At 38.7% G+C, this 27,704-nt stretch overlaps 1 protein-coding gene across 11 annotated transcripts in view; it reads left to right on the top strand.

The window, feature by feature from the left end:
- Positions 1–26,968, top strand: part of CEP170 (centrosomal protein 170) — a 125,676-nt gene extending 98,708 nt beyond the window's left edge. For 3 of the 11 annotated variants that reach the window (XM_047754904.1, XM_047754897.1, XM_047754902.1), the window contains 7 exons: positions 3,836–4,070; positions 11,933–12,110; positions 14,240–14,410; positions 17,781–17,869; positions 21,192–21,285; positions 22,006–22,057; positions 24,633–26,968. In XM_047754904.1, the coding sequence (XP_047610860.1) occupies positions 3,836–4,070; positions 11,933–12,110; positions 14,240–14,410; positions 17,781–17,869; positions 21,192–21,285; positions 22,006–22,057; positions 24,633–24,922 (1,109 nt within the window). In that variant the 3' untranslated portion in view covers positions 24,923–26,968. Of the gene's footprint in view, positions 1–3,835; positions 4,071–11,932; positions 12,111–14,239; positions 14,411–17,780; positions 17,870–21,191; positions 21,286–22,005; positions 22,058–24,632 lie in introns of those variants that run through there. The other 8 variants (XM_047754905.1, XM_047754898.1, XM_047754903.1 and 5 more) reach the window with 5 other exon arrangements.
- Positions 26,969–27,704: the final 736 nt, after the last annotated feature.

Raw genomic sequence — 27,704 nt, 5'->3', positions numbered from 1 at the left:
ACTTTTTCTCATTTTATTATATGTGCTGTCCAGCACTTTAATCTCAAGCCTCTGAGAGACTGGCATTTCAGATACCTTCAAAATGAATTTTCAATTTAATGATTTGTCTGAAATGCCTTATTAGTACCAGTAATTCAAATGAGCCTAATGATATAAAATTACATTTAATTCTGTCAATGATTTTACCTAAGCGCAATAAAATTCAAGAAAAAGGTTTAAAAAAATTCAGCATTGGTAAACATCACAAAAGTAATCATTCTATGAGAAATCTGGGATGTCTTCAGGTCTAACCTGAAATATTTTTATTGCAATCTAAAAGGTTTGCTTAATTGTAAAGCACTTAGAATGAGTTTCACACTCTGAGCAGTCAGTAGACTTGGCTTAAACTTTGACTTAAGCAAAACAAGACCTTTCTGGGCCTGTTTTCTTATCTATAAATTGAAGAATTCAGACCAATGTGTAGGGTCATTTCGTTATAAAATTCTGGGATAAATAAGTAGGCCTTGGGGAAAGTTAAAGACATTTTCGCTTGAAGTCTTCTCTGCGGTGGCTGGCAGACTACAGGGCTTTTTCCTCAGATGCAGGGTGTAACTGCTGTAGTGTGGAAGCAGAGATTAATAAAGCAACGGTACTGAGAGAAGTTCTTTGGGAAGTAACAGGTTAGAGGTCCTGGCTTTAAACTCTCTTTCCCAGCCCCTTTTCCACCAGAGTCCCTGCTTCATTTCACTCCTCAGCTCCACCTCTCTGCTGTGACACGCGCTAAGTTTGGTCCAGAGGTTGATTTGAGCGTTGCTGCACAGCACACCGTGTGTGACGTGCCTCCCGTCGGCAAAGATAACCCTCTCTAATTATCTGAAGACTTCTTCATTGTGTTTTCATTTTCTGCTATGATCTACTTCTTTGACCTCAATTTTAGGAAAACCTAAAAATGTTACCTTTCAGTTTTTAAAGTATGTTTTATTCTGTTGGTCGCTTTTCTCTTTGTTTTCCTTTCCTTATTTATGTCATTATGTTTAAGTTTTTAATACAGTTGAAAAAGTTACTTCCCACTGATGGTTGTTATAAAATACTGGCTATATTCCCCATATTATAAATTCATGCTTGAGCCCATCTTACACCCAGTAGTTTGTGGCTCTCATCTCCCCCTTCCCCCCGTCCCCTTTTAAAAGTTATTATCAGAAGCTTCATTATTCTTACTGGATGCTCAATAGACCTAGAACAATGGGTGGAAAGGTTATGAATTTCATTTGAAGAAGTTTTCCTTTTTCTTCTTCTCTCTAAAATGTCATGATTGCCTGACCTTGAGACTCAGACGATTAAAATTAAATTCTAATGTGACTCATCTCTTATATGTCACCTGACACTTAGTGCTTGGCCCTCGCTTCCTCGTTCTTCTTTCATGTAGTCTGCCACTCGTGAACTCTATCAGCCACTGATGGCATCCTCCTCTCTCAGCTACCTCCGAACGGGCTACCTGAGTTCCATAATACCTGCTTATGTTTTCCTATCTTCTGCAGCTTATTAAATCCCTTTGTTCTTGGTTTTGTTTTCTCTCCAGTGTTTTAGTGATAGGTATCGAGACCATAATTTCCAAATGAGAAATTAGGAAATTTAATCTAAAACATGATCTTTTCTTAATGTATGAATTTCCTTCTATGAATCATATTCTAGGGTAGCAAAATAAAAAACACTTAATATTTAATGAAATGCCTTTCTTAAAAAGTACAGATTTGCTTGCCATCTAAGCGACTTGCCATATTTCAATTTTTTTTGTTTTTCTAAAACCTCTTTGCTCTTGTTCCTTAGTTTTTCCTAAAATTGTTTTCAAGTCTTGGGGTGCATTTAATTTATAGGAGTTTTCAAATGTCTGGAAATGAGCAAATTTCCACCATGGTAAAAGTATTATTTGTGTTAATGAGTTATCTTATAATGTTACCATCATACATTTAATACCTCCTTCAAACAACTGAAAACCTGGAGTTCCATGTGTGTATTTTCATACACTTTTACAGAAAGCCATGAACGTTCTGCATATCTTCGAGTAGGAGTTTGAATCTGGACAAGTGGGTAGGCTCAGACTTACGATATAGTCCTGATGACAGATTTCTTTGTTCTTAAACCAACTCTGAGGGGAATGGATATCAATTTTATTTGAGAACCAACTCAGCTCCAGGCAAAAATGTCCTTTGGGGAGGAAAAGACAGGAAAGACATAAAATTCTAGTGGAGGAGGGTGAAGGAACCTACACAGTCTAGAGTCAGTTTCTGTTTTAAAAGAGAGAAGGGAGGGAGGGAGAAAGAAAGGAAGGAAGGAGAAAGTAAAGAAGGAAGAAAACTCTTCTAAAAATAGCAGCAGTTGGAACTTAAAGCAGGAGTTGAGATTTTGCCCCTTGAGCCACCGAAAAACACCTCATGCTTTGCTAGGTTTTTCTAACCTGAGAAGAGCACATGGTCAGTATCTAGGAATTAATTCATTTATTCAAAAACGTATATTAGGAGTTCCCGTCATGGTGCAGTGGTTAACAAATCCGACTAGGAACCATGAGGTTGCGGGTTCGGTCCCTGCCCTTGCTCAGTGGGTTAACGATCCGGCGTTGCCGTGAGCTGTGGTGTAGGTTGCAGACGCGGCTCGGATCCCACATTGCTATGGCTCTGGCGTAGGCTGGTGGCTATAGCTCTGATTGGACCCCTAGCCTGGGAACCTCCATATGCCGCAGCAGTGGCCCAAGAAATAGCAAAAAAGACAAAAACAAACATACAAACAAAAACAAACAAAAAAAACCCACAAAAAAATGTTTATTAAACATGTGTTAGCCAGATGCTGCTGAGTGCTAGGTACACATTAGCGGATTAAACAGGTGTAATGTCTGCTCTTAGGAAGCTGACCATGAAATAGCCATTTTAACCCTGTTTTTTACCTCTTTATCCTTCACGCTTTATTTGTATGTTTGATTCTTATATTAACAGTCGCAGTGAACTTGTCTGCATTAATTTGTCTTTTGGTTTTCAAATGTGTCAGCAAAACCATTTTTTAAATCTTTACTAACTGTCAGTAAGAAAGTGATGGCCACTTTCTTAAATGTGACAATTGTCAGTATCTCCTGTGCCGTATATGTCAGTGGTTGTAAGAAGAGCCTGTAGATTTTCGCTCCTTGTAGGTTTTATTGCCATCGTCTATTTTTACCATATGCTCTCGGTGTCAAAGCAGCACAGTTGTACTAAAGATGCTTTGTTGTGTTTTTACCATGTAAAAAGATTTTTTCCAATCATAGCATAACAGGATGTTGAATGACAGAGGTAATGTTTTTTTTTCTGCCATAAAGGCATAATTTCCACCACAGGAATTATGCACATCTGTATGTTGGGAAAAGAGGGTTTTTATCATCTCCATGTTGAAAGTCCATGTGGCATGAGGAAATCTTTTCCCTTATTTTTTTTTTTTGCTGTTGTTGTTGTTATTGTCATTAAAAATCCATATCGTCACTTAAAATAGGAAGTATTTGCAATTAAATAGTACCCGAGTTAAACATTTATGAATAGAGCTTGCTTAGGTGTTTGTCTTTAGTGAATTCTTCATCTGAATGTTTATTCACCATACTACAGAAAACATGCTCTTTTGATTGTCTTTAATTATTCATTGTTTTTGATTCACCAGAATACAATGTTTCTATCTTTAAGGGGTAGTAGACTTATGGTTTTTGTGAGGTGTGTGTATGTCAGTTATTGAAAATTGTGCTGTGTGTGCTCTCATGGTGTTTTTGCAAATCATGATTTTTATTTTAACTCTTTTAAAAGATAACATAATAATTCTTTTTTTAATAATTAAACTAATTTAGTAAATTCAAGATGGAGGCGCTTTCCTACTGATTATGCTTCCACCTCAGAAGATGAATTTGGATCAAACCGTAATTCCCCTAAACATACCCGTCTACGTACTTCTCCAGCCCTGAAAACGACTCGGCTGCAGAGCTCTGGGTCAGCAATGCCTACGAGTTCTTCGTTCAAGCACCGGATTAAAGAACAGGAAGACTACATCCGGGATTGGACTGCTCATCGAGAAGAAATTGCCAGGTTGGTTTTAGTGGGTTATCGCTAAGAGCTGAAATTATTTGTCAGTGTTCCAGCTTGATAACAAGTTTAGTTTTGATTTGATTTGTACTGATAGACCAGGAATGAAATCCATAGATAACGCTGAATGTAATTTTGTCAGTAGTTTTACTCTTCACCCTTTTTTTCCATTTTGTATTGCAAGGGCCATTGCTAGTTACATATCGTAGAAGTAATTTATTTCGGTAACCTTCCCCTTTCTTACTTCCAGTAGAGATGCTGATGAGTTAGTATAATTTTTGAAAGGCAGTGAGTATCTGCTCCACATAACTGAAAATTGTGCAGCTTTCTGATTACTTTTTTTTAACCTTCCAAAGAAGTAACAGTGTCCTTGTTAGAGATGTTGTAGATGTTTTCTGGGGGGAATTAGAGTAGGCAGATCATTACTCGTACTGTTATGCGTACATTAGGTACAGTGGGGCAGTCCCTTAATAATTAAATGGGAGTATTATTTTGAATATTAAATAAATGTTTATAATCACCTTAAGATTATAAAATAAAAAGTAGATGTGACTTTTTAATTGATAACATTGTAGTTGAACATTAAAGAGAGGCTCTACTCAAATAGATGGGATGTGGTAGTTGAATTATAAGGTTTTTCAAGTCTACAAGGTATTAAATTTTACTGCGGTATGCCACACATTCGTTGTGTACATACTAAAATTATTTCTGCCTTTAGTTTAAGACACTAATCTTCAAGTTTTATGCCTGGTAGCATTGATTGCAGAATTTATATATAATAGTCCATAAATGCTTTTTTTAAATAGTAAACTTTTATGATGATTTAATGGTGTTTTGGTTTTTTTTTTCCTTTACCCTGTGGACTTCTGTGCATTGTTTTTTTCTGGCTCATTAGTTTAATATAATGTTTAGTTTTTTTTGTCTTCAATGGCTAATCATTTGTGATTGCTTTTAATTGCTTTCAATTCTTATAGAACATGACCTTCTAAACTCATTGTGCTAAACATTGTTGTTTTACTGTATAAAGAAACGTTTTTATAATGGTAATTATTGAAGCACCGTAAGCCAGTCGTGGTCAGAGTAAGGGCATACATGTGCCGTGAATTATATGGGCCCACAGAACTCCTGTGGTGAGAACATCTTGCCACTGATTTTTTTTTTTTTTTCTTGTGGGCACAGCTGCCACAGCAGGCCTTGCTCTTGTCTCATTATTTTTTCCCTTTCCCATAGAGCTCGAGGGGTACCTAAGGGAACTAGAGAGCGTCCTGCTTCTTCTTAGGAAGTTCCCCTTTCAAGCTCATTACCCTAAACTGGAACAGCAGACATCTCCTGGGGCAGACCCACCTCCCTGCCCCTAAATAGAAAGGAACTATTATATGAAGGGAAAAGTGAAAAGGGACTGTTACATTTTCACTTGGTTCTGTTGTGTTAATATGGGCATTTTATTACCCTTGTCTCTGTGTATTTTATTATCTATATTAGTACTCTAAAGCGAGGCTATTTAATCTTGAATGATTTTGTGCCTTTTTCCTGCAGTTCTCTAGTAGCATTGTGCTAATAAAACTTGCCTTTCAGATTTTAATTTTTCAAGGTATATTTTTAAGCCATATATGTCAAAGCAAGAGAAAGTTTTCTTGCTTTTGTTTATTAAAAAATGTAAAAAGGCAAGAAGGAGGAAAGTATTGAATGTAAGAAAGTTAATGTTGGTATTTAATGTTTCTATAGGATGTTGATAAGTTTGCTTAACAGGAGGAAATTTATTTTTAAGTAACCGTGGATCACAAACTAAACAGAATGTGAGAAATACGCAGTCTTTTTTAAAATTGGCTACTTAAGAAAACTCATATGCTAAAAACACAAACAAAAAGAAAACTCACATGCTGAGAGCAGTACTTTTTGAAAAGCAATAGGTGAAGACACTTTTGAAAAGCGTAATAGTGATTTTAATTTACTGCAAAATGTCTTAGGCTTTGTCATATTCTTTTTTGCTTAGACTTTAGAGCTCTGTCACTTAACCAGCACTTTGTAAATCTGTGCGTAGTAATTATTTACCTGCATTTAAACTTAAAGCACTTGGAGTTCCCATCATGGCGCAGTGGTTAACGAATCTGACTAGGAACCATGAGGTTGCGGGTTGGATCCCTGGCCTTGCTCAGTGGGTTAAGGATCCGGCGTTGCCATGAGCTGTGGTGTAGGTCGCAGACGTGGCTTGGATCCGGTGTTGCTATGGCTCTGGCGTAGGCTGGCAGCTACAGCTCTGATTCGACCCCTAGCCTGGGAACCTCCATATGCTGCGGGAGGAGCCCAAGAAATGGCAAAAAGACAAAAAAAATAAAATAAAAATAAATAAACTTAAAGCACAAAAATAAGGAATATCTGGAATATAAAGGCTATAAGCAAAATGTAATATAATCAGTCTTTCAATTGAAGAGGACTTTTTTCTAGGTACCCCTGCTGCATGTGCTTTTGGTAGCTCCTGTCTCAGTTTCTCTGTTATAACAAAGACACGGATTTCCTCCCCTTAGGAATTTCTTAGATTATACTTTCATGAATGTTAGGGCAAAGAGAGCTACGACACTGCCTTTATAGATTGCCAAATACGGTGCACTTTACCTAAAAATTATATTGTAAGATTATGTAATTCTCCCTCGAATCGGAAGATGCATAAAGATATTTCATTGTTTTAGATTCATTATTATACCTACCACTGTAGTGTTAAATTTTTTCCAAGAGAGTTCTAGTTAATTTTTTTCTCATTCCTTTAGGAGATGTTTCTTGATGGCCAGCAGTGGGCCAAGACCTTCATGGTTATCTGCCTACCATTTCCTTTTCACCACTCGCTCGGTTTATTTGAAGCATGTTCATAAGCCTAGCTTTAAGCTTGCATTTCACTAAATACAACTAATGTGTGGAGCTGCTCCCATTTGGACTTAGTTTCATTGAAAATAATGGGAAGTACCTTAAAAAAAAAAAAAATTAAATCCCTACCTACTTCGGTGGCTAGAATTAGATTCCATGTACTTTTACTCCTCCTCTGTTTTGACCAGTGGTTAAATTTCTCTGGCTACCCAAGTCATTAAAGCTCCACCTACCCAAGAGAAGCCTCTAATTTCAATTCATCACTCTCCTACCCTAAGCCAGACTTTTGGGTGTCAGATTACCTATTTCCCCCACTTCCCCATGCTTTCATTGGATGCTCACAAGAGATATGCATTGCCATAATTCTTTCGTGAAAATTGTTGGTAAACATTGCATCACAATGTCACCAGCACATAATAAATATAGCTGATAGTTTCCCCCAGAAGAAGAGGAAGCTCACTCCTTGTCAATAGGAAGCTTTCGTGACCCTTCCCTGTAGTCTTTACTTTGGTCAAATGCATCAGTTAATCTTTATGCTTCTTGAGAACTAGCCTATTTTTGATTCTTTATTATAGTGTCAGGCTCAACTTCAGCTTTTCTGGAATGATTCTTAATGTCTTTTCTTAAACTAATTTTATATTTTATCACTTCTGTCATCTAAGTTCTTTCCTAAACACTACATATAGTTATAATCTCTTATCCAGCAGTAAACTTACAGACGGTTTGGTGTGCTGTCATTAGCGTCAATATTAGAACTCTAAAGCTAGCATGTATACTTCTTTAGTAGCTCATTAGTTCCTTTTTCCCAGTAATACCAAAAGCAATCTCAGCGTTCCCGATGCAGCTCAGCGGTAACAAACCCGGCTAGTATCCATGAGGATGTGGGTTCAATCCCCAGCCCTGCTCAGTGTGTTAAGGATCTGGCGTTGCCAGGAGCTGCAGTGTAGGTTGCAGATGTGGCTCAAATCTAGTGTTGCTGTGACTGTGGCGCAGGCTGGCAACTGCAGCTCCTGTTTTGACCCCTAGCCTGGAAATTTCCATATGCCACGGGTGCACCCCTAAAAAGACCAAAAAAAAAAAAAACTCATGCTCATGGTTTATATATATATCCTTTGGAACTCTGAGTACATATAAAAACTTTAGAAACTTAATATGCTATTTAAAAGATGAAGCAGGAATATTTCTTTCATAGTTAATTTAAAACCTAAACGAGTGTTAATGTTAGGTCACACTTGCAAATATTGCATGTTTAGAGGACCAGCCTTTCAACAAGGACTCTCATTTTCAGTATTTCTTTTAAACTTCCATTATACCCAAAACTTTTATTAATATATTTTCCCTGTATTTAATCCTACAGTAACAAATAATCTTTAATTGATTCAAGTAAGAAAGGGGGCATCACTGAGAGAATTTACCTGAGAAAATCATAACTTCGTAAAGTATGTCCTTCTTGTTAACCCACCTTTTTACAAGTAATGGATATTTCTTTCTACAAAATTTTTGAAATTACATTATTGGTTCTGACGCTAAGGTAGACAACTAGTGCAGGTGTTATAGAACTTAACCCTTCATCTCTCTTTCCTTCCTTGAGGACTGTTATCTCATCCATAGTTTGGAATGAAGAGAATGAAGTTAAATGTGAAAGGTATCCATTAGGTTTTCTAATTAGAAGGCTTGAGGTTCTGTTGGTATTGCAAAGGAAGCAGATGGAAGCAAAATTCCAGATAAAAAGTTCGTGTCATTTTAGAATTTCCCTTCCTTCAGCAGACTTTATAGAGATTGAGATTTGATAATAAGAATGGGCGTTATACGCTTGGATAAAAAACACAGAATACAAGAGAGATAAAGACATGCATTATTATAAAGTATTCTAAGAAGTATCATCTAGAAGTATTACAGAATTGATTTGTAAGCTTAAATTTAACCACATGAATATATCCATACTCTATATTGAGTTGTAAAATATTTCTACTTGAAGATACTCATAACTTTGGGGGTTTTTCCTTCATAATTTTATATGTCTTTTAGAATTCCTAATACTGATTTTAGTAGGTCCTAAGATTTTTAAGCAGAACAGATTGACATTAAGTTTATGGTTTATGTCAGAGTCCACCTGAAGATGGGAATCACCATGCAAAGAAACAGCTGGTGAATGCGCAGTGTACTCACAAATTAAAAACAAGACTTTGTGGGTGCCTCCTAAGTGAACAGTGTGCATGGTGTCTACAGGAAGAGTTCTTTTTAGTCCCATTTTTCCCACCTAACATGTTGTAGTTGCGGTTGTTGGTGTTTTTTCTAATTAATTCATACTGCTTTCTACAGATAGCACAAGCTTCATTGCACAGCTGTCTGCATAAAAAAACTTTAAAAATAGGTCATTAAATGCTTGTGTATTTTTTTATCTCATTAAACTTGGTTATTCTGTTTCTCATTCTAGTTCATTTATTTCAGGAAATTTCAAGAGTTGAATATTTTATCAAAGGAAACAGTTTAAACCCCTTCTCAAAAGAATTGCATCAACAGTTAACAAGTTTTTTATTTTATTTTTTAGATTAGATAAGCATTGAGGTCCTATTGTTTAGCATGGGGAACTATATCTAATCTCTTGGGAGAGACCTCGATGGAAGATAATATAAGAAAAGGAATACACACACACACACACAAGTGGGTAGCTTTGAGATACAGCATAAATTGGCAGAACATTGTAAATCAACTATAATTTTTTTAATTTAATAAGTTATTTAAAATTACATGTGGAATGATAATATACATAGCATGACATATGAAAAGATCTGATTATGCCCCATATTATGTGTGACCTTAACCAAAAAGTGGTCACACAACCTCTCTTGAGGCTGGTTTTCCTCATCTACAAAATAAAACAAATAATAACTCTCTTACAAGATGGTTGTGAACTAGAGTTGATGAATATAAAGCTTCTTTGTGGTGGTTTTGATTATAATATAATGGTAAATACTGGTTTGATTATATTAGAATATAATTCTAAGCTTCCGAGGCCAAGGACCCTGTCTGCTTATTCACCATTGAAACCCTTAAGGCCTGGCACAGTGCCTGGATCAGTAAATATTTATTGGTAAATAAAAAGGAATCGACCACAAATTGCTTCTGTTGGGCCGTAAGCTTTTACTTAGCTTCTCTTTTTAAATCTGTAAAGTTTTTAATGTAATTATTATGTTCCTTGAAAGTCTTTCAAGCTGACATTTTTCCTAAGTTAAAGAATACTTCTTTAGGGAGTCCCCATTGTGGCACAATGGGTTACGGACCTAGCCGGTATCTATGAGGTTGCGGGTTTGATCCCTGGCCTCACTCGATGTGTTAAGGGTCCAGCGTTGCCTTGATGTAGTTGCAGATGCAGCTTGGATCCGGCTTTGCTGTGGCTGTGACGTAGGCCAGTAGCTACAGCTCCAATTTGACCCCTAGCCTGGGAACTTCCATGTGCTGCAGGTGTGGCCCTAAAAAAAAAAAAAAAAAAAGAATGCTCCTTTGTACTTCAGATTTTAAAGTTAAGAAGCTTATACAGTCACTATTATGAATATTCTGTCATTCCAAAGTCTTCATTGTGGAAGCAGCCAAATTGAGATCACGTGCAGTGAATATATAACTTTGATAACTTTCAGTTATTACTGGAAACAGTTACTTAGTCTTTCAGTCCATGTGGCCGAAAATACAGATAAATGGTTTATGGAAATGAGCTCTAAACCTGGGAGCAGGCCCTGTCTTAGCTACTTTTTTTTTTGTCTTTTGTCTTTTTGTTGTTGTTGTTGTTGTTGTTGCTATTTCTTGGGCCGCTCCCGCGGCATATGGAGGTTCCCAGGACAGGGGTTGAATCGGAGCTGTAGCCAATGGCCTCCGCCAGAGCCACAGCAACTCGGGATCCGAGCCGAGTCTGCAACCTACACCACAGCTCACGGCAACGCCGGATCCTTAACCCACTGAGCAAGGGCAGGGACCGAACCCGCAACCTCATGGTTCCTAGTCGGATTCGTTAACCACTGCGCCACGACGGGAACTCCTCTTAGCTACTTTTAAGTTGTGTGTGGTCACGAGCAAGCCAGAAACTTTCTCTGAAAATGTGTCTTTACGCACCATCAGATAAGTTCTGCCTCACAAGCTCTACCTCTGCCTTGTGATGTTGCAGTGACATTGTGTACCGTGGAGTATGTATGGCGTGTAGTATAAAGCGCCACACTCTTAGAGTTCCTCACCTCTTTGTTAACATACACCCATTGGGCCATCTGGGGAGGCTTAGGGAGCTCGTCTCAGAGAACATTTCTAGATGCATAAACAGAAAATACTTAGAATGACACAGAAATGCAATTATTTTGAAATAGTTACCAAAATATTTTTAAAGTGATATGGTCATAGATGGTCCTTTGTTAACATACTGAATGGAAGGTTATTGCTGTGGGTTTAAGGACTGCAGTAATTTCAAGGTAGTGATGACAATGTTTTGAGGTACTTGCAGCAGCTATAATGTGATTTCTTTTGCTGGCAAAAATCACCGGTATTGCTAAGACCACTGTTGTTGCTTGCTTGGATTTATAATTGAAAGAAATGCTAAGTTTCAATTAGAAAGTTAGTGGAAATATAGTTGTGATGGCTTTTCTCATTCAAGGTCACAGACTCCTTGAATTCTGTTCACCACCCCCAAGTTTAAGAACTCCTGGAATATATTAATGCTAGTCATTAATACTAAAGGTGTATTTTAAAGATGTGGTAGACATAGCACGACTTCAGGTGTTTAACCCATTTATTTTTCCAAAGCGACAATGTGTGGAGGATGTGGAATTTAGTTTCATTCATTTCGAGAATTAAAGCTTAAGACTATGAATATCCAACTGTTACTAGCATTTCCAAAAAATCTTAAGTTTGGGGTACAAATGTTGAAGTAGATGTGCAACTTATGTAACTGATTCTATCAAAAGTGATTGTTTCTAGACCTGTCATTTGAAAGGATTAAACTTCTTTTCTGAAATTATTGCCAGGATCAGCCAAGATCTTGCTCTCATTGCTCGGGAAATCAACGATGTAGCAGGAGAGATAGATTCAGTGACTTCCTCAGGCACTGCCCCTAGTACCACAGTAAGCACTGCCGCCACCACCCCTGGCTCTGCCATAGACACTAGAGAAGAGGTAGGAGATCTTCATGGAGAAATGCATAAGGTTCTTTCTTTTCTTTATTTCTTTTGCTTTTAGCTTTTTGCTTAGTTTATTTTAGTTTTGTCCACCCTCCCTGTTGGCATGAAGCTCTGCATTTTCCAACTTTGCTTTAACACATTTCTCTTATGTTTTTCCAACCAAACTTGTAAAGGCTAACATTTGGTCTACTATTTAATACAAAGCTAGAAAAGTATTGAAACACTTGGTGGAGTTCCTTGGTGGCCCAGCAGTTAAGGAACCAGCGTGGTCACTGCTGTGTGGTGTGGCTTGGATCCCTGGCCTGGGAACTTCTGCATGCCATAGGCATGCCAAAAAAACAAAAGAAAAAGAAAGCAAAAAGGAAATGTTGTAAACTGTGGAGGTCAATGGTGTCTGAAAAGAAACTCAAACTGGTAAAAAGGTCCTGTCAACCTTGCCTACAAAAATACTTCAGTCGAACAGGTATTTTCATAGCTTCTTAACTAGGAGTTATCTCTAGCAGCAAAGAAAGAGAAAAATTCTTCAATTTTCACTGTTTTTATTCTGTTGATGGATTTACACATATGTATACATAGGCAAAAATGCTTCAGAAATTGAAATACACATACGTGCACTCTCTCTCTCATATATTCAGTTTTGAAGCGTTCTTGTGAACTCTGGAATGTAAATTAGCATTTGTAGACTATTTTCCTTCCCAAACCGGAGTCTCCTGCTTTCCAGCCTCAGAGCATCATGTGCAGCAGGCATTCCGGAGGTGCCTTTAACATTTAATATAAAAATCATGGTACTCTGGCCACGTGGGCTCTCTTAACTTGGTGCAGAGAAACGAACAAAAGACTGGCATTTTGAAAGAATGACTTAAGAGTTAGTTAGGACAGAGCCACACTAACTTGTTTAATTATCATCTGGTTGTTTGGTGCTACAGTGTCCGAAATAAGTATTTGGAAAGACACCGGATGGCTGCAGAGCCTAAAATATTTATTGTCTTGGCCATTTACAGAAAACATATGCCAGCCTCTAATGCTGATGATTGAGTCTGAGTACTTAATTTGATAAAATATTGTTTTCAATAGTAGCCAAAAGTGGTTAGCCTTTTCGACACATTTAATTCTGTAAACTGTGCTAACAATATTTTCTTCAGTTGCTTTTTGTCACATTTATAATCTTGTTCTTTAATGGTTTTTTGGTTGTTTTTTCCCTTTCATGTGTTGTCTAATTTGGTAAATGATGTTTCATTAATCTGTGTAGAGTTTTGTTACCACATTGATCGATTGTTAATATATATAAAAATCATCCTTATTGGTGAAAAATAAAAGAATTTTCTTGGTGGCAAGACATACACAATTCTTCTGATACATTCATTTTAAATGATGACGATACTATTTTCTTAGCTGTCTAACTAAATTTTACCTAACATGATTAAACATTCACTCAGACCCAGTAAAATTTTTCAAACATTTCATTGAGTAGACTTTTTTTTCCTTTTTTTTCTTTATTTCTTATTATTGTACTAGAGTGTATTCCTTCTTCAGTAAACCTGAGTTAATTTGTATAGTATGTATATAATTTGCACTGTAGATGGCAGTATATCATTTGTACTGGAATATGTCATTTCTGTAGCATTGAGAAAGTTTTATCTAAGACCAAAATACTTCTTTGTAAATTAAAATTTTTTCTTTTGTAAACTCAATTATAACTTGTAATTTATGTATCTGTGAAGAAATTTAGCACCTGGATTTGGGGAGAAAAAAAAATAAGATAGGAAACTAAAAGAAAAAGAAACATTATTTTATACTGGTAAAGCAATGTGAGTAAAAGGAACTCCTTGTCCATCTACATGGCTCAGCTTTTTCTGCTTACCATTTGTTTTCCATTCGGGGGAAACCTAATCCATGGAAGAATCAATCAAATTTAACATAGTCACGTGTTTTAGATTTTGAAAATAAAATCTATGTAGATGAACATCTATTTTATAAAACGGACACCCTCGAAGTGCTTATTGAAAGAGAGTAATTGGTTTATTGAAGATAATCATGCTTCTCTTACTACCTAAGAATGGAATAACTTCTGTCTAATCATAAAAACTATAATGCCAGTATCTGTACTTTTCCAGAGTATTCTATTCTCACAAAAGTTTGCTTTTGTCCTATTAGTTAGTTGACCGTGTTTTTGATGAAAGCCTCAACTTCCGAAAGATCCCTCCATTAGTTCATTCTAAAACACCCGAAGGAAACAACTGTCGGTCTAGCGATCCAAGACCTCAACCAACAGAGCCTCCTGATCACTTAACAATTACAAGGCGGAGAACCTGGAGCAGGGATGAAGTGAGTAAACCGTGCTCTTCAACAAAAGGCCGGGGAGGCTTGTCCCATTGGAGGGGAGGGGGGAGCATTGTTCAGTGTGTCGGGCTAGGAAAAAAGTGCCAAATGAACTTAGCTCCTAAAGGGTGAAAACAAAACTTAAAACTGAAAGTAAACTTTACTAAAATTTTTAGTAAACTCTAGGTAAATATCTTTCAACATGGTAGCATGGAATGATTTCCTAAAAGACACAAAAAATTTTGACTTTTACATAAAATATTGTTTGCTTTGCATTTGTTAAAGGCCTATATAAAACCCACAGGCAACGAGGGATTCGTGTATAGAATATATCAGAACTGCTCTAGTTGATTTAAAAAGGCAAAAACAGCCCGATGGAAAAATCTGCAAAAAAAAAAAAAAAAAAGCACAGCATTTCACAGAAAATACCTTAGGCCTATGAAAATACAAGGAGATGTTCAACTTCATGAGTGTTCAGAAAACTACTTTTCAGGACCACACACAATGAGACGATTTTATACGCATTCAGTTGGCCACAAATTAGAAAGTCTTAACGACATTAAATGTTGGAGAAGATGTGGGTGCACAGGCTTTGTTACAGTTACTGGTGGAGGTTAAATTGGCTCAGTCACTTTGCCCAACAGTTTGTCATTATTTCTTAAAGTTGAGCATAAATATAGCCCATTATGTAGCAGTTTGGCTGCTAGTACCTACCTTTTCCCACTGACAATGAAAGTCATGCAAAAGAATATTGATAATAGCGCTGTGGACAGTGACAAACCTTGGAAATATGCTCAGTGTTTAGATCTGAAGACCCGTGAATGTGTAAAGTGGCATGTGCACAGATTGAACCGTTTCCGGGGTCGTCAGAACAAACCAACTACAGCCACGTGCAACAGGGTAGATGCATTTTGACAATAGAACATTAAGTGAAAGAAGTCATTCTCAAAAGATTATATATAATGGGTGTTGCCGTAAATTTAAAAAGTAAAAAACATATACTTAGGACAGAAACGGATCTAACAAATCCTATAAGAAAGAACGCAAGGGAATGATGAATGGGATTCAGGGTATTGTTGACCTTGGCTGGAGGGAGGCAGGGAGATGGGAAGGAAGAAATCGTATGACTAGAGGTAGGTTCTATCAGTCAGCCGTTGCTTCATAAGCACAGATGCCCCAGTGGTGTAGAGCCATGAGCAGGACCTGTGGGTCACCTGGTGGTGCTGCCCAGACTGGCTTTGCGTTTGCTCCCTCTGTCTCATGTTGCTAGGACCACACTTGTGGATCCCTGCGTATAAGGAACAGGAAGTAAAAGTCAGTCTTTAGAATTTGTACATTTTCAGCTGTGCAGAGTAGGAACACATCTGCCTGATGGAGAACCATGTCATTAGTTCCGTACTTGCAATTGCAGTATGATAGCTGGTTTTATTTATTCACTTATTTGTTTGTTTATTTTGCTCTTGAGGGCCGTACTTACGGCATACGGAGGTTCCCAGGCTAGAGGTGGAATCAGAGCTGCAGCTTCCAGCCTACGCCACAGCCTCAGCAAGACCAGAACAGAGCTGCATCTGCAATCTGCAACCTACACCGCAGCTCACAGCAATGCTGGATCTTTAACCATTGAGTGAGGCCAAGGATCAAACCCGCATCCTCATGGACACCAGCCAGGTTCATTACTGCTGAGCCACAACGGGAACTCTGAAGTTTATATTTTTAAAGAGAATGGAAACATTTGGATTGATGGTTATCACAAGGTTGGTAGAAGAATTGCTCACCCATTGTGATGCCGAACTCAGGATGAGGGAGGAAGGAGCTCGCCTGTCCTCTTCTGTTCCACTCCCCCTTACAACTACGCTGCCCTTTCTCACACCTATCTCATTAGTACCTGTCTTCTGCTCTTATTTGGCTTACTTCCTCAAGATTTACAAAATACCATTTAGCCTTTCGTAATTTTTATGTTGCTTTTCACATCCAAAGTCGCCTTTTATCCCCGACTAAATTCAAATTCTTAGCATGTCCAAGTTCTATTTTCCATGATGTTATTAATTATCATGATTAATGTCACTGCTCACTGCATTCCCTTTCATTAGAATTTGTACAGCACTTAATGAGAAAATTTAGCAATTATGTACATTGTTTTTATAAAAATATTTAATAGCATTTCCCATATATTACCATTATCTCCCCCCATCTCCCACCGCGGTCTTTAAAGGGTCTTAACATCCATGGCCCCAATATCTTATTTTCTGGATTTTCTTACGGAACCTGGATACAGGTCTGCAATACAAGGAGCTGGCTTGAGACCCCACATCTAGTCCTAAATTCAGACCTTTCTCTAGCATTCCACCAAACTGTGCCTTTCATGGTTTGACTCTTGGCAAACTACAGCATGCAGGCCAAATTCAGCCTGCCTTCTGTTTTTGTAAAGAAAGTTTTATTACAACACAGCCCTGCTGCCTTGTTTGCATATTACCTGTAGCTGCTTCTGCTGTAAGGAGAGCCGTGACTGGTTGTGACAGAGACCCCGTGGCCCCAAACCCTCACTGTCTGGCCCTTTACAGAAACTTGCCAACCCTCGGGTTTGCCCATAACGTTCGCCTGGGGTGGTACCAACCTCCATCGTAAAAACTTAGTATTTGGAGTAAGTTTTTAAAAATTATCTCCTGCTGTGGAGAACAAGGATTGTAATCTTCTTGGTCTCTGTGTTCATATCATTTGATGAAAGAGTAGGTAATAAACTTCGTATTCGCAATTACTTCCCCTTTCGCTTTGATGACAGTTTGAATTGGAAGCATGATGGGCAGACTCCTGATGGCAGTTGAAGACTAGATAAGAAGTGACATCAGGGAGTTCCCGTCGTGGCGCAGTGGTTAACGAATCCGACTAGGAACCATGAGGTTGCGGGTTCGGTCCCTGCCCTTGCTCAGTGGGTTAAGGAGCCGGCGTTGCCGTGAGCTGTGGTGTAGGTTGCAGACGCGGCTCGGATCCCGCGTTGCTGTGGCTCTGGCGTAGGCCGGTGGCTACAGCTCCAATTCGACCCCTAGCCTGGGAACCTCCATATGCTGCGGGAGCGGCCCAAGAAATAGCAACAACAACAAAAAAAAAAAAAAAAAAAGACAAAAGACAAAAAAAAGTGACATCAGGAAGATAATATGGAAACGTGCCCACTTAGTTAACAAAAAAGAAGTCCTTTTTCGTTTCTTTCTCTTTCTAAATTTACTTACACTTTGGTAATTACACGCTTCCTTGGTCTTTATTAAAATTAGCACGAATATGAAATGACCCTAAAGATAGAGCATTGTAAGCAGGGTTCCTGATGCTGCTCCAGGATCGTGGAAAGTATGTTAACGTCCATTCTGTCCTTTGCCTATTTCAGGTCATGGGAGATAATCTGCTGCTGTCATCTGTCTTTCAGTTCTCTAGGAAGATAAGACAGTCTATAGATAAAACAGCCGGAAAGATCAGGTACCGTTTTGTTGCTCAGACATCCTGCTTCTCTTACCCTCGCTGCTGGGACATGATGAAGTCCATGGTACTGAATGCTACTGCTGCCCCTGGCCTGTTCCTCCCTTTTCAGATACTACAGCTGTAGGCTAGCCAGCATGTGGAGGCAAAAAGAGAACAGATGGCCCAGATCATCCGCCCCTTTATCATAGAGAATGAACAGCTGTAATCACTTAAGTTAATTTTATTAATAATTGGAAAAATTTTACGCTTCCACATAACAATAGTATTAGAAATTAACAGAATGTTAGGGCTTCTTTCATAAGACCTCAAACTTTAATCTAGTCGTATCTTCCTCGTCGGTAAAGAGAACAGAATGTGAGACTAAAACTTATGTAAAAAGGCTCTAGGATAGTCAAAAACTAGGTTTTCTAATGCCATTGCTATTTATTTATGTGGCGTGATAGTGATTTTGTCCACATCTAACCCTTTCACCAGCCTGAATCGTGTGTATAGGGACTGCGTTGTCTTGAACTTCCTCTTCCTCGGTTCTCGCCATGAGGTCTGTCCATGGTCATGGCTCATCGTCCCCTAGCCCTCTCAGCCAGACCTAGTTTTCGAGTGTGTCACCCCCTCCCATCCTTCGGGACTGGGCTTGCAGGGCCCTGTCTCTAAGGACCTCTCTCAAGGGCCCTTCCTGTGCACTCCCACAGTTCGCATCCTGTTTCCCTGCCTACTCTTTCCACAGCGAATTGGAATTACCTGCTCACGCTGGTGCCTTCTGTACTCAGCTGTGAGGGCATCAGAACAGTGCTGGGCAGATAACGTGCAGTCAGAAATCTTTCAACCAGTGATTGGTTTTGGAGACTTCATCCACATACAAGATTCTTTTAATCAGTGCTTATTTCATTAATTTATTCCTGTGGTTAATAATCCTCCATCATGTTGGAGTTCCTGTCGTGGCTCAGTGGTTAACGAATCTGACTAGGAACCAGGAGGTTGCGGGTTCAATCCCTGGCCTTGCTCAGCGGGTTAAGGATCCGGTGTTGCCGTGAGTTGTTCTGTAGGTTGCAGACGTGGCTCGGATCCCACATTGCTGTGGCTGTGGTGTAGGCCGGTGGCTACAGCTCCGAATGGACCCCTAGCCTGGGAAACTCCGTATGTCGCAGGAGCGGCCCAAGAAATGGCAAAAAGACCAAATAATAATAATAGTAATAATAATAATAACCCTCCATCATGTCTTAGCTTTAGACTCTACCTTCTGTGGCATTAAATTCAAAGCGATAGCAATTATGTTTCCTCTTGAACTACACTGAGTACTTGAACCAAGCTCAAGGCATGACTCCTCGTATTAATCACTTAGACATGAGAGGAGGCCCTACGGGTTTGTTAATTCTGTGTAAATGACTAACTGATTAGGCTTTTTTTTTTTCCTGCAAATTACAGTTGGGCTTTACCCAAGGGAAGGGAGGGCTTCATTTGTCTCTGGGCACACACTTGATTAGGAGATCAGAGGAGGACAGAGCCTCAGGATGAGGAGAGCTCCCTTACTTGTGACAGAAGATGGGATCAGCAGACTTGGGGATGACGTAGCCATTAAAGGAACACAAACACCCTGCCCCACCTAAGGAGTCATTAGAGCGCTAATGCCCTGACCACTGGGTATGATTCAAATGAAAACAGTGCAGAGTTCCCATTGTGGCTCAGCTGGTTAAGAACCTGACTAGGATGCATGAGGCTGCCTGTTCAATCCCTGGCATGGATCTCAGTGGGCTAAGCATCCAGTGTTGGCTCCTGCATAGGTCGCAGATGCATCTCGGATCTGGCGTGGCTGTGGTTGTGGCATAGGCCAGCAGCTACAGCTCCAGTGCCACCTCTAGCCTGGGAACTTCCCTATGCTGCAGGTGTGGCACTAAAATTAATTAATGAATTAAAATAAAATCAAATAATAAATGTGCTCCTTAAGAAAAGCCAAACATTCAGTTGCTTTTTAACTCTCAAGGCATCATGCCTCATATTCCAGCCAGATGGACTTGATATGCTTCACTGATATTTTTTAATCTGCAGTTTTACTCAGAATTGATTGGCCTACATCACTGTATAAGCTTCAGGCGTACAACATGATGGTTTGATTTACGTATATATTGTGAAGTGATGGCCACTGTAAGTTCAGCTGACTTCTCTCTTCTCATATAGACACAATACAAAAATGAAAGAAAAAAGAAAAATAGTTTTTGGTCTGTGCTCACGCTTGGGTTTTGCGCTCTTGACAACGTGCCTGGAGGTTTGTCCTCGTGGCCACCTCCTGCTAATTCCTCCTCCCTGGACCTTCTGCCTTGTAACCACAAGTCTGTTCTCTTTTTCTATGCGTCTGGGGATTTTGTTTGTTATTGTTTTGGTTTGGGTTTCACTATAAGTGAGATCATAATGTATCTGTCTCTTTCTCTCTCCTTGCACTTAGCATAATGCCTTCAAGGCCCATCCATGTTGTTGAAAATGGATTTCCTCTTTTCTGTGGCTGAATAACGTTTATACACACCCCCCCCCACACACACACACATCTTCTTTATCCATTCATCCGAGGGGACAACCGAGGGGACACCTCGGTTGTTTCCATATCCTTGCTATTGTAAATAATGCTGCTGTGATCACAGTGGGTACAGAGATCTTTTCAAGTGAGTGTTTCCTTTTTTTTGGATATATTCCCAGAAGTGAAATTGGTGGATCATATAGTAGTATTACTTTTAATTTTTTGAGGCGCTTCTGCAAAAAACCATAGTGGTTGTACCAATTTACAGTCCCACCAGCAAAGCACAAAGGTTCCCTTTTCTCCCCATCAGCCTTTGTTTTCTCTTGCGTTTTGGATAGTGATCATTCTAACAGGCAAGAGGTGCCATCTCCTTGTGGTTTTAATTTGCATTTCCTTCATGGCTAGTGGTGTTCAGCATCTTTTTGTGTACCTAATGGCCCTTTGTATATCTTCTTTGGAGAAATATCTATGCATGTCCCTTACCTATTTTTTAATTGGGTTTTATTGGGTTTTTTGCTATTGAATTGTATGAGTTTTTTATCTGTTTTGGATATTAAACTCTTATCAGATGGTTTTCAATAAAGGATTAGATAAGCACTTAAAGGGTTTATGTGTGTATTCATAGCCAGTTACTTTTTTAGTACAAATCTCTTAAGATAAATGCATTTATTGGTAATGTTGGTTCAGTATTGAATTTACAATTCATGTAATATTTAGTGGTTTCTTTATTCTTTTGTAGCTTTGTGTTATCATTAAAATGTGATAGATTTTTTTAAATGCGAAAAGTAAAATGCCTGTGTTTTTGCTTTATAGAATATTATTTAAAGACAAAGATCGGAATTGGGATGAAATAGAAAGCAAGTTAAGAGCCGAAAGTGAAGTCCCTATTGTGAAAACCTCAAGCATGGTATGGTCGTTTTTCTTGACTCTTAAAACATTTTGAAAGGAGGGTTTTGTTTTCAGGGAATGACATGCTTATTTTTTAACTGTTGATGTATATTCATAAAAGAAGATATAAGTGTACAAATTTGGGAAATTTTATGCCTTCAACTGTCTCTCACAGAGGTTTAACATGTTGCTTGTTTCAAAGTTCTTGAGGGTGTGGGGTCTCAGAATTACATACTCTTGTTCTTGTGATAATTATAGATTATAAATAAGCCATTTTGAAATAAGAGCCAAACTCAAATACAAGTTGACATGAGTCATTTCCATTTCCTTCATATAGATTGCTTGTTTCCTCCCCAAGGGTTTGTGCAGGTTTTTCTTGTTCAGGGAGTTATCCCAACAGTCTATGAATTTTCCAAGGAAAACCCATAAGCACTTTTACAAAGGTGTTGCAAGGTTGGTCAGTACAAGTTTTCAAAATACTTGCTTATAGAGTATTATTTTGAACTTTTCATCATCTGTCGTCATCTCATTTTTAAAAAGACTGTTTCAACATTAAAGATTTTAAAATTTGAATCTCATTTATTGGAGATCATGATTATTTCATATCCTGTTCCTACAGATGTAAAGCCATGTAGATAATATGAAGGATTCCAGATAAGAGGAGTGTGAGGTTCATTGCTTATCAAACAAAAATGTTTTGATTAAAGTGAGCTAATTTTTGTTACTATTTTCTCTACAGGAGATCTCTTCCATCTTACAGGAACTAAAAAGAGTTGAAAAGCAGCTACAAGGTAAATTTGCTACTGAATTTAGTATAAAGAGCTAATGATTTGGGACAAGTACCTTCTAAGTGGTATTTCTAAAGTAGTATTGACTATTAGAACACTATGTGATTGGAGTTCCCGTCGTGGCGCAGTGGTTATGGTTCACGAATCCGACTAGGAACCATGAGGTTGCGGGTTCGGTCCCTGCCCTTGCTCAGTGGGTTAACGATCCGGCGTTGCCGTGAGCTGTGGTGTAGGCTGCAGACGAGGCTCGGATCCCGCGTTGCTGTGGCTCTGGTGTAGGCTGGTGGCTACAGCTCCGATTCAACCCCTAGCCTGGGAACCTCCATATGCCGCGGGAGTGGCCCAAAGAAATAGCAAAAGACCAAAAAAAAAAAAAAAAAAGAACACTATGTGATTAAGTGTAATGATGTATAGATAAAGATATAGATTCTGGGAGTTCCTGTTATGGCTCCATGGGTTAAGGACCTGATGTCTCCAGGAGGATGCCAGTTAGATCCCTGGTTTCTCTCAGTAGGTTAAGAATCTGGCATTGCTGCAAGCTGCAGCATAGGTTTCATTTGTGGCTTGGATCTGGTTGTTGCCAGGGCTGTGGCATAGGCCAGCAGCTGCAGCTCAGATTCAACTCCTGGCACGGGAGTTTCCATATGCTGCAGGTGTGGCCAAAAAAAAAGAAAAAAAGATACAGATTCTGCATATTCAAATTTTTCATATAAAGGAGGTTTTAAAACCTAGTATGAATAATTTAAAATAGAAGAAAGTTTAATCCTAGGCATATAGGCTAGATGTTATAATTCACAGTATTATATATAGGATCTAATATTTTTATATATAGATGCTGTTATTGAAAAACATATAAATAATGTATTAGGGAGTTCTGTTGTGGCTCAGTAGTAAGGAACCGGACAGTATCCATGAGGATGCGGGTTCGTTCCCTGGCCCCTCTCCATGGGTTAAGGATCCGGCATTGCTATGAGCTGCAGTGTAGGTTGCTGCCACTGGCATAGACCAGTGGCTACAGTTCCAGTTCAGCCCCTGGCCTGGGAATTTCCATATACTGCAGGTACAGCCCTAAAATAAATAAATTAAATTAAATAATATATTAAAGTGTGTGTGTGTGTGTAGCTGATAATGCTTATTTACATGATTTGATAATTCTTAAATTATATTTGTGGTATAACCCACATGAACTTATGTTCTAATGTAAATAATAGTCATTTGGCTGAACCACAAGAATTGAGTGTGGATTGGACACAGGCACCAGAGAGGAGGGAGAAAAGAAGAAAGAGACCCTTTGCCTCCTAAACTTTAACAAGAACATGGTTTTTCGTGTGTGTCAGATCTTTAATTATATGCATGAATGCCTATTTAGGTATGTCTTGACCTAGAAGTCCCCAGTGGAACAAGAAGCAGATTCCAGAGTCAGTTGCTACTTCTCCTCAGTCTTCATTGATTTAATTAGCATAGGCATGATGGGTTGGTCCTAGCTAAGTGAGTCTGAACCTTTCTTCAGCCTTGGCATACCTAAGGGTTAGGATATACCCCCATGAGGCAGAGTGGCTTGTTTACATGATTGTTAGCTGGTAGGGCGGGCGTATGCCTTTAAAAGGACCTCTGAAATGACGCTTCTTTTACCTTTGGTGCCTCTTTCTCCCAGCTCCCCACTCCGCCAATGCCAAGGTGAAAATCACTATCGAAGATTTTCCCTTGCCCACTCAAGGATCTTTTGGATCGAAAGCTGCTTTTTATCTGGCCCCTCCCATGGAGGCAGCAAGGTCTATTTGGCCTGCTGGGGCTGCTGTAGAGATGAGTAGGTAGGCTGCCAGGGCAGCTTGATGGCCCAGTGGCATGGACGTACTTGCATGCCATGCCAGCCCCTTCAAAGTATGCGGATGTTACTGTGGCCTCCTCCACCTGAAGGTTAGGTTACTCCAAAGCCCATCTTAGCAACTAATCCCCAATTATCTGAGTAATAAATAAGGCTGGGAGTGTTTCCCTAAATCACTACCATTTTTACCGTCCTCCCATAATAATTAAAGCAAAGTTCAGGAAGATCTTACCTGAATTCCACCAGGCTCAGAAATGCCCATACGTAGTCTACTCCAGGGACCAGAGAAAGTATTCAAGTCTTTATAATCTAAAACATAGATCAGCCCTGGAATTACTGAAAGTGAAGTTTAAAACGCAGAATTGAAAAGATTAGCCCAGGAGTTCCTGTTGTAGCTCAGCAGGTTAAGAATCTGACTATGAGGATGCGGGTTTGATCCCTGGCCCCGCTCAGTGGGTTGAGGATCTGGCATTGCTGTGAGCTGTGGTGTAGGTCACAGATGCACTTCAGATCCTTTGTTGCTGTGTCTGCAGTGTAGGCAGGCAACTGCAGCTCTGATTTGACCCCTAACCCAGAAACTTCCATATGCCGCAGGTGCAGCCATAAAAAGAAGAAAAAAGAAAGATTAGCCCAGTTTAAGCTCTTATAAGCATCAGTAGTTGAAATACTATCCAAGTCATAAGCAATGTTCATACTCAAACTTAAGTGCACCTACAATTCCTTTTCTCTCCTCTTTCTTTTTTCTTCTTGCAGCAATCAATGCTATGATTGACCCGGATGGAACTTTGGAGGCTCTGAACAACATGGGATTTCCCAGTGCAATCTTGCCGTCTCCACCAAAACAGAAGTCCAGTCCTGTGAATAACCACAGCAGCCCGGGTCAGACACCGACACTTTGCCAACCAGAAGCTAGGGTTCTTCAGCCTGCTGCTCTTTCAGTCTCAGCTGAATTTGAGAATGCCGAATCTGAGGCTGATTTCAGTATACATTTCAATAGGTTCAACCCTGATGGGGAAGAGGAAGATGTTACAGTACATGAATGACTTTGTCTTGCTTGTTAAAAATTATTACCTGTGGAATGACTAGGAATATTGGAAGGAGCGTAGTGTTGACTTATACTAAATAAGACAGCTTGGTCAACTACAATCTCGTTCTCTCTGTCTTCTTAATTTTATTTATTTATTTTTTTTTTACCTACGATGTGGTGTCATAATAGTCCTTTGAAGCCATTTAGATAACCATTTGATGCACATGTAGGAGAAAGCAGATTGTGGAAGTTTCTCATGTTGTGGTTTTATGAATTTTCAAATTGCATTCGATAATTGCATCCTTTCCCTTCATAGATCTTTGTTTTTTTTCTTTAAGCCATGCTGTGACCTACAAGCAAACTAAATACCCATCATTTCTGACCCCCATGTCTCCTGTGCCAAGCTGCTCCCTGAAATGGACTTCCTCCTCATCTGTACAGATTTGTTAAACACTTCTATTTGCTTCTTACTGATAGGGTTTATATTAGGATTCATGACCATTGGCTACGATGACATGTTACTCTCCACAGTCAAACTGACCTTTCTGAAGAGTCCTTCTTGTGTCCTAAAATGTTCCAGCATATATGTGATTTATATAACTTTGTTGCTGCGTACATTGTCTTGGGGTTTATGGAGATGAATTATTATGTTTGCACTAAGATTTGCTGGGAGTGGTAGGTGGACTTATCTGTCAATAAGGACTGTCTCTTTTTTTCTTTTGCTGTTTTGTTTTGTTTTGTTTTGTACATAGGCGATTGATCATACTGTATTTGTTTTAACCCCACAGTGTTTTACTCCACTTTCCAAAAGATCAATTGGCACTTTTTTTCCTTTTTTTTTTTAATGAAAGTAAGATTTTGTCTAATTTTAGGGCAAATGATAACTAGAAGGATTAAAGTAGACAGATAGTTTTAAGTGGAGTATATTTTTAAAACTAAGAACATGTATATTGGTCTTGTGTTACCAAGTTTATATGTGACAGTTGAAAAAAAAAAATTCCCTTGAAATGATCATGAAGTTAAAATTTTCTACATTAGGAAACTTGGAGAACCAGTAGTCATAAGATTAGTGGATAGTTTCCCTCCCAGGCAAGGAATTGCTTCTGTGTGTTTCCCTGTAGGACCCAATAGTAAATCCTGTCTCAGTCGTATACATTTATAAGGACCCTGCAAGACAACGACCAAGGCTTTGGGCCTATGCTAAACAGGAAGCTTATGAAAAGTATCTTCTGTAAACTTTTTTTTTTTTTCTCTTTCTAGTAAGTTCACATTTGGATAAGTTGAAAAAAAAATTATCTTTTATGTTTCCAGAACACTATAATTTGGGTGACTCTTAATTCAGTTAAATATTATTAGTAGACCTGAATTTTCCAAACCCTTGACTCCCCCATTGGTCTAAAAAAAGCTAAAACTGCAACGTTTATGAAATAGTCTTTAATATCTCAGCAATAATCCTGTGCTACATTGTTTTAAGGAACTAACTCTATACACTTCAAAACTTGGGCCAGTTAATAAAGATGCAAAAAAAACCTGTTTTGTAGAGATGTAAAAACAAGTCTGTTGTATAATGGATCTCATATTTTTCTTTAAATTAAAAAAAAAAAAGGGCAAATGAACTCTTCTCCTTGTAAAGCGAAATTCCCCATTCTAGTGAATAAAGGAAGACAGAAGAAAAGGTTTTAAAGAGTGTGAACAGAAAGGTAGAATTGCTTTGAAGGGATAAATGAGACATTCAAACAGGGTCAATCCATTTGAAGAAAAAGTAGAACAAAATAATCACCATTATTTCCTCTTTGGTTTAATGTTTGGGTACTGATTTTATCCCCATGGAAGTAGAAGGTAAGGAGCTATTTAGGAAGATATTAGCATCTATCCTACTTACATTATTGTTTAAGTGTTTACACAGTTTTGTTCAATTACAAACATTTGGCCTTTTACTATGTTATTTTTATTTTGTATGAAAACATTATTCTCCTTATTTATTTTTGTTACATTTATTACTTATGTTATTTTGTTATGCATTTACAACTCCATTTTTAAATAAAGTGTTTCTGGAACTTTATGCAATTGATTGTACATTTTATTTCTTCTACCATCTAGATTGCTAATTCTTCATCACCTTATCACATTATATCACATTTTCTAAGGTTTAGCAAAAGAAGGAGTTCTTCAATTTAATTAGTATGTGGTAACTAAAACCTCATGCTATTTGGGGCTGATGAAGAAACACTTTCTTAGCAAATTACAGTTCCCATAATTCTCTTAGCTTAACTCTCTAACCTAACGTGCACATGCACAGCCTTTAATTTTAGCTGACTTGGAATCATCAGAGTGCTTGATAGTGATATTATTTGGGAAATGAAGCAATGTAAAGGACATCTAAAATTTAAGAGTCATGCACGGGGACTCATTTTCTTTCATCGTGTGCTTCATACCAAGAGTCTTGAATATCTCCCTGTTCCTAGTCAACATTCTGCTTCTCCGCCTGGCCTTCTTGGACTTGCCGTAATCCGGCCCTTCTCTTGTGTGTCTCTGTCCACCGGGTACAGACTCTCCCCGGAGGCCCTGACAGTCTGCAGCTTGTTCCTAGCTCTGGGGACTGGTTCCCTCCCTCCATTCTGCAGAGGCCCCTGCCCCACCCCCGCCCTCTTCCCAAAGCTTCCCTCCCTTAACTGGGTCAGGGCCAAGGCCAAGGCCTGCGCCTCCAGGCCCTTCATAGTTTTCTCTTCACCCACCAAGTATACACATTTCTTGCTTCTAAATTAATAATCTTTATTTCCTGAATAGACTGTGCTCAG

The sequence above is a fragment of the Phacochoerus africanus genome, chromosome 12 (assembly GCF_016906955.1).
Source record: "Phacochoerus africanus isolate WHEZ1 chromosome 12, ROS_Pafr_v1, whole genome shotgun sequence".
Taxonomy (NCBI): Eukaryota; Metazoa; Chordata; class Mammalia; order Artiodactyla; family Suidae; genus Phacochoerus; species Phacochoerus africanus.
The sequence above is the reverse complement of the archived record's forward strand: the minus strand, read 5'-3'. Positions and strand labels throughout refer to the sequence as shown.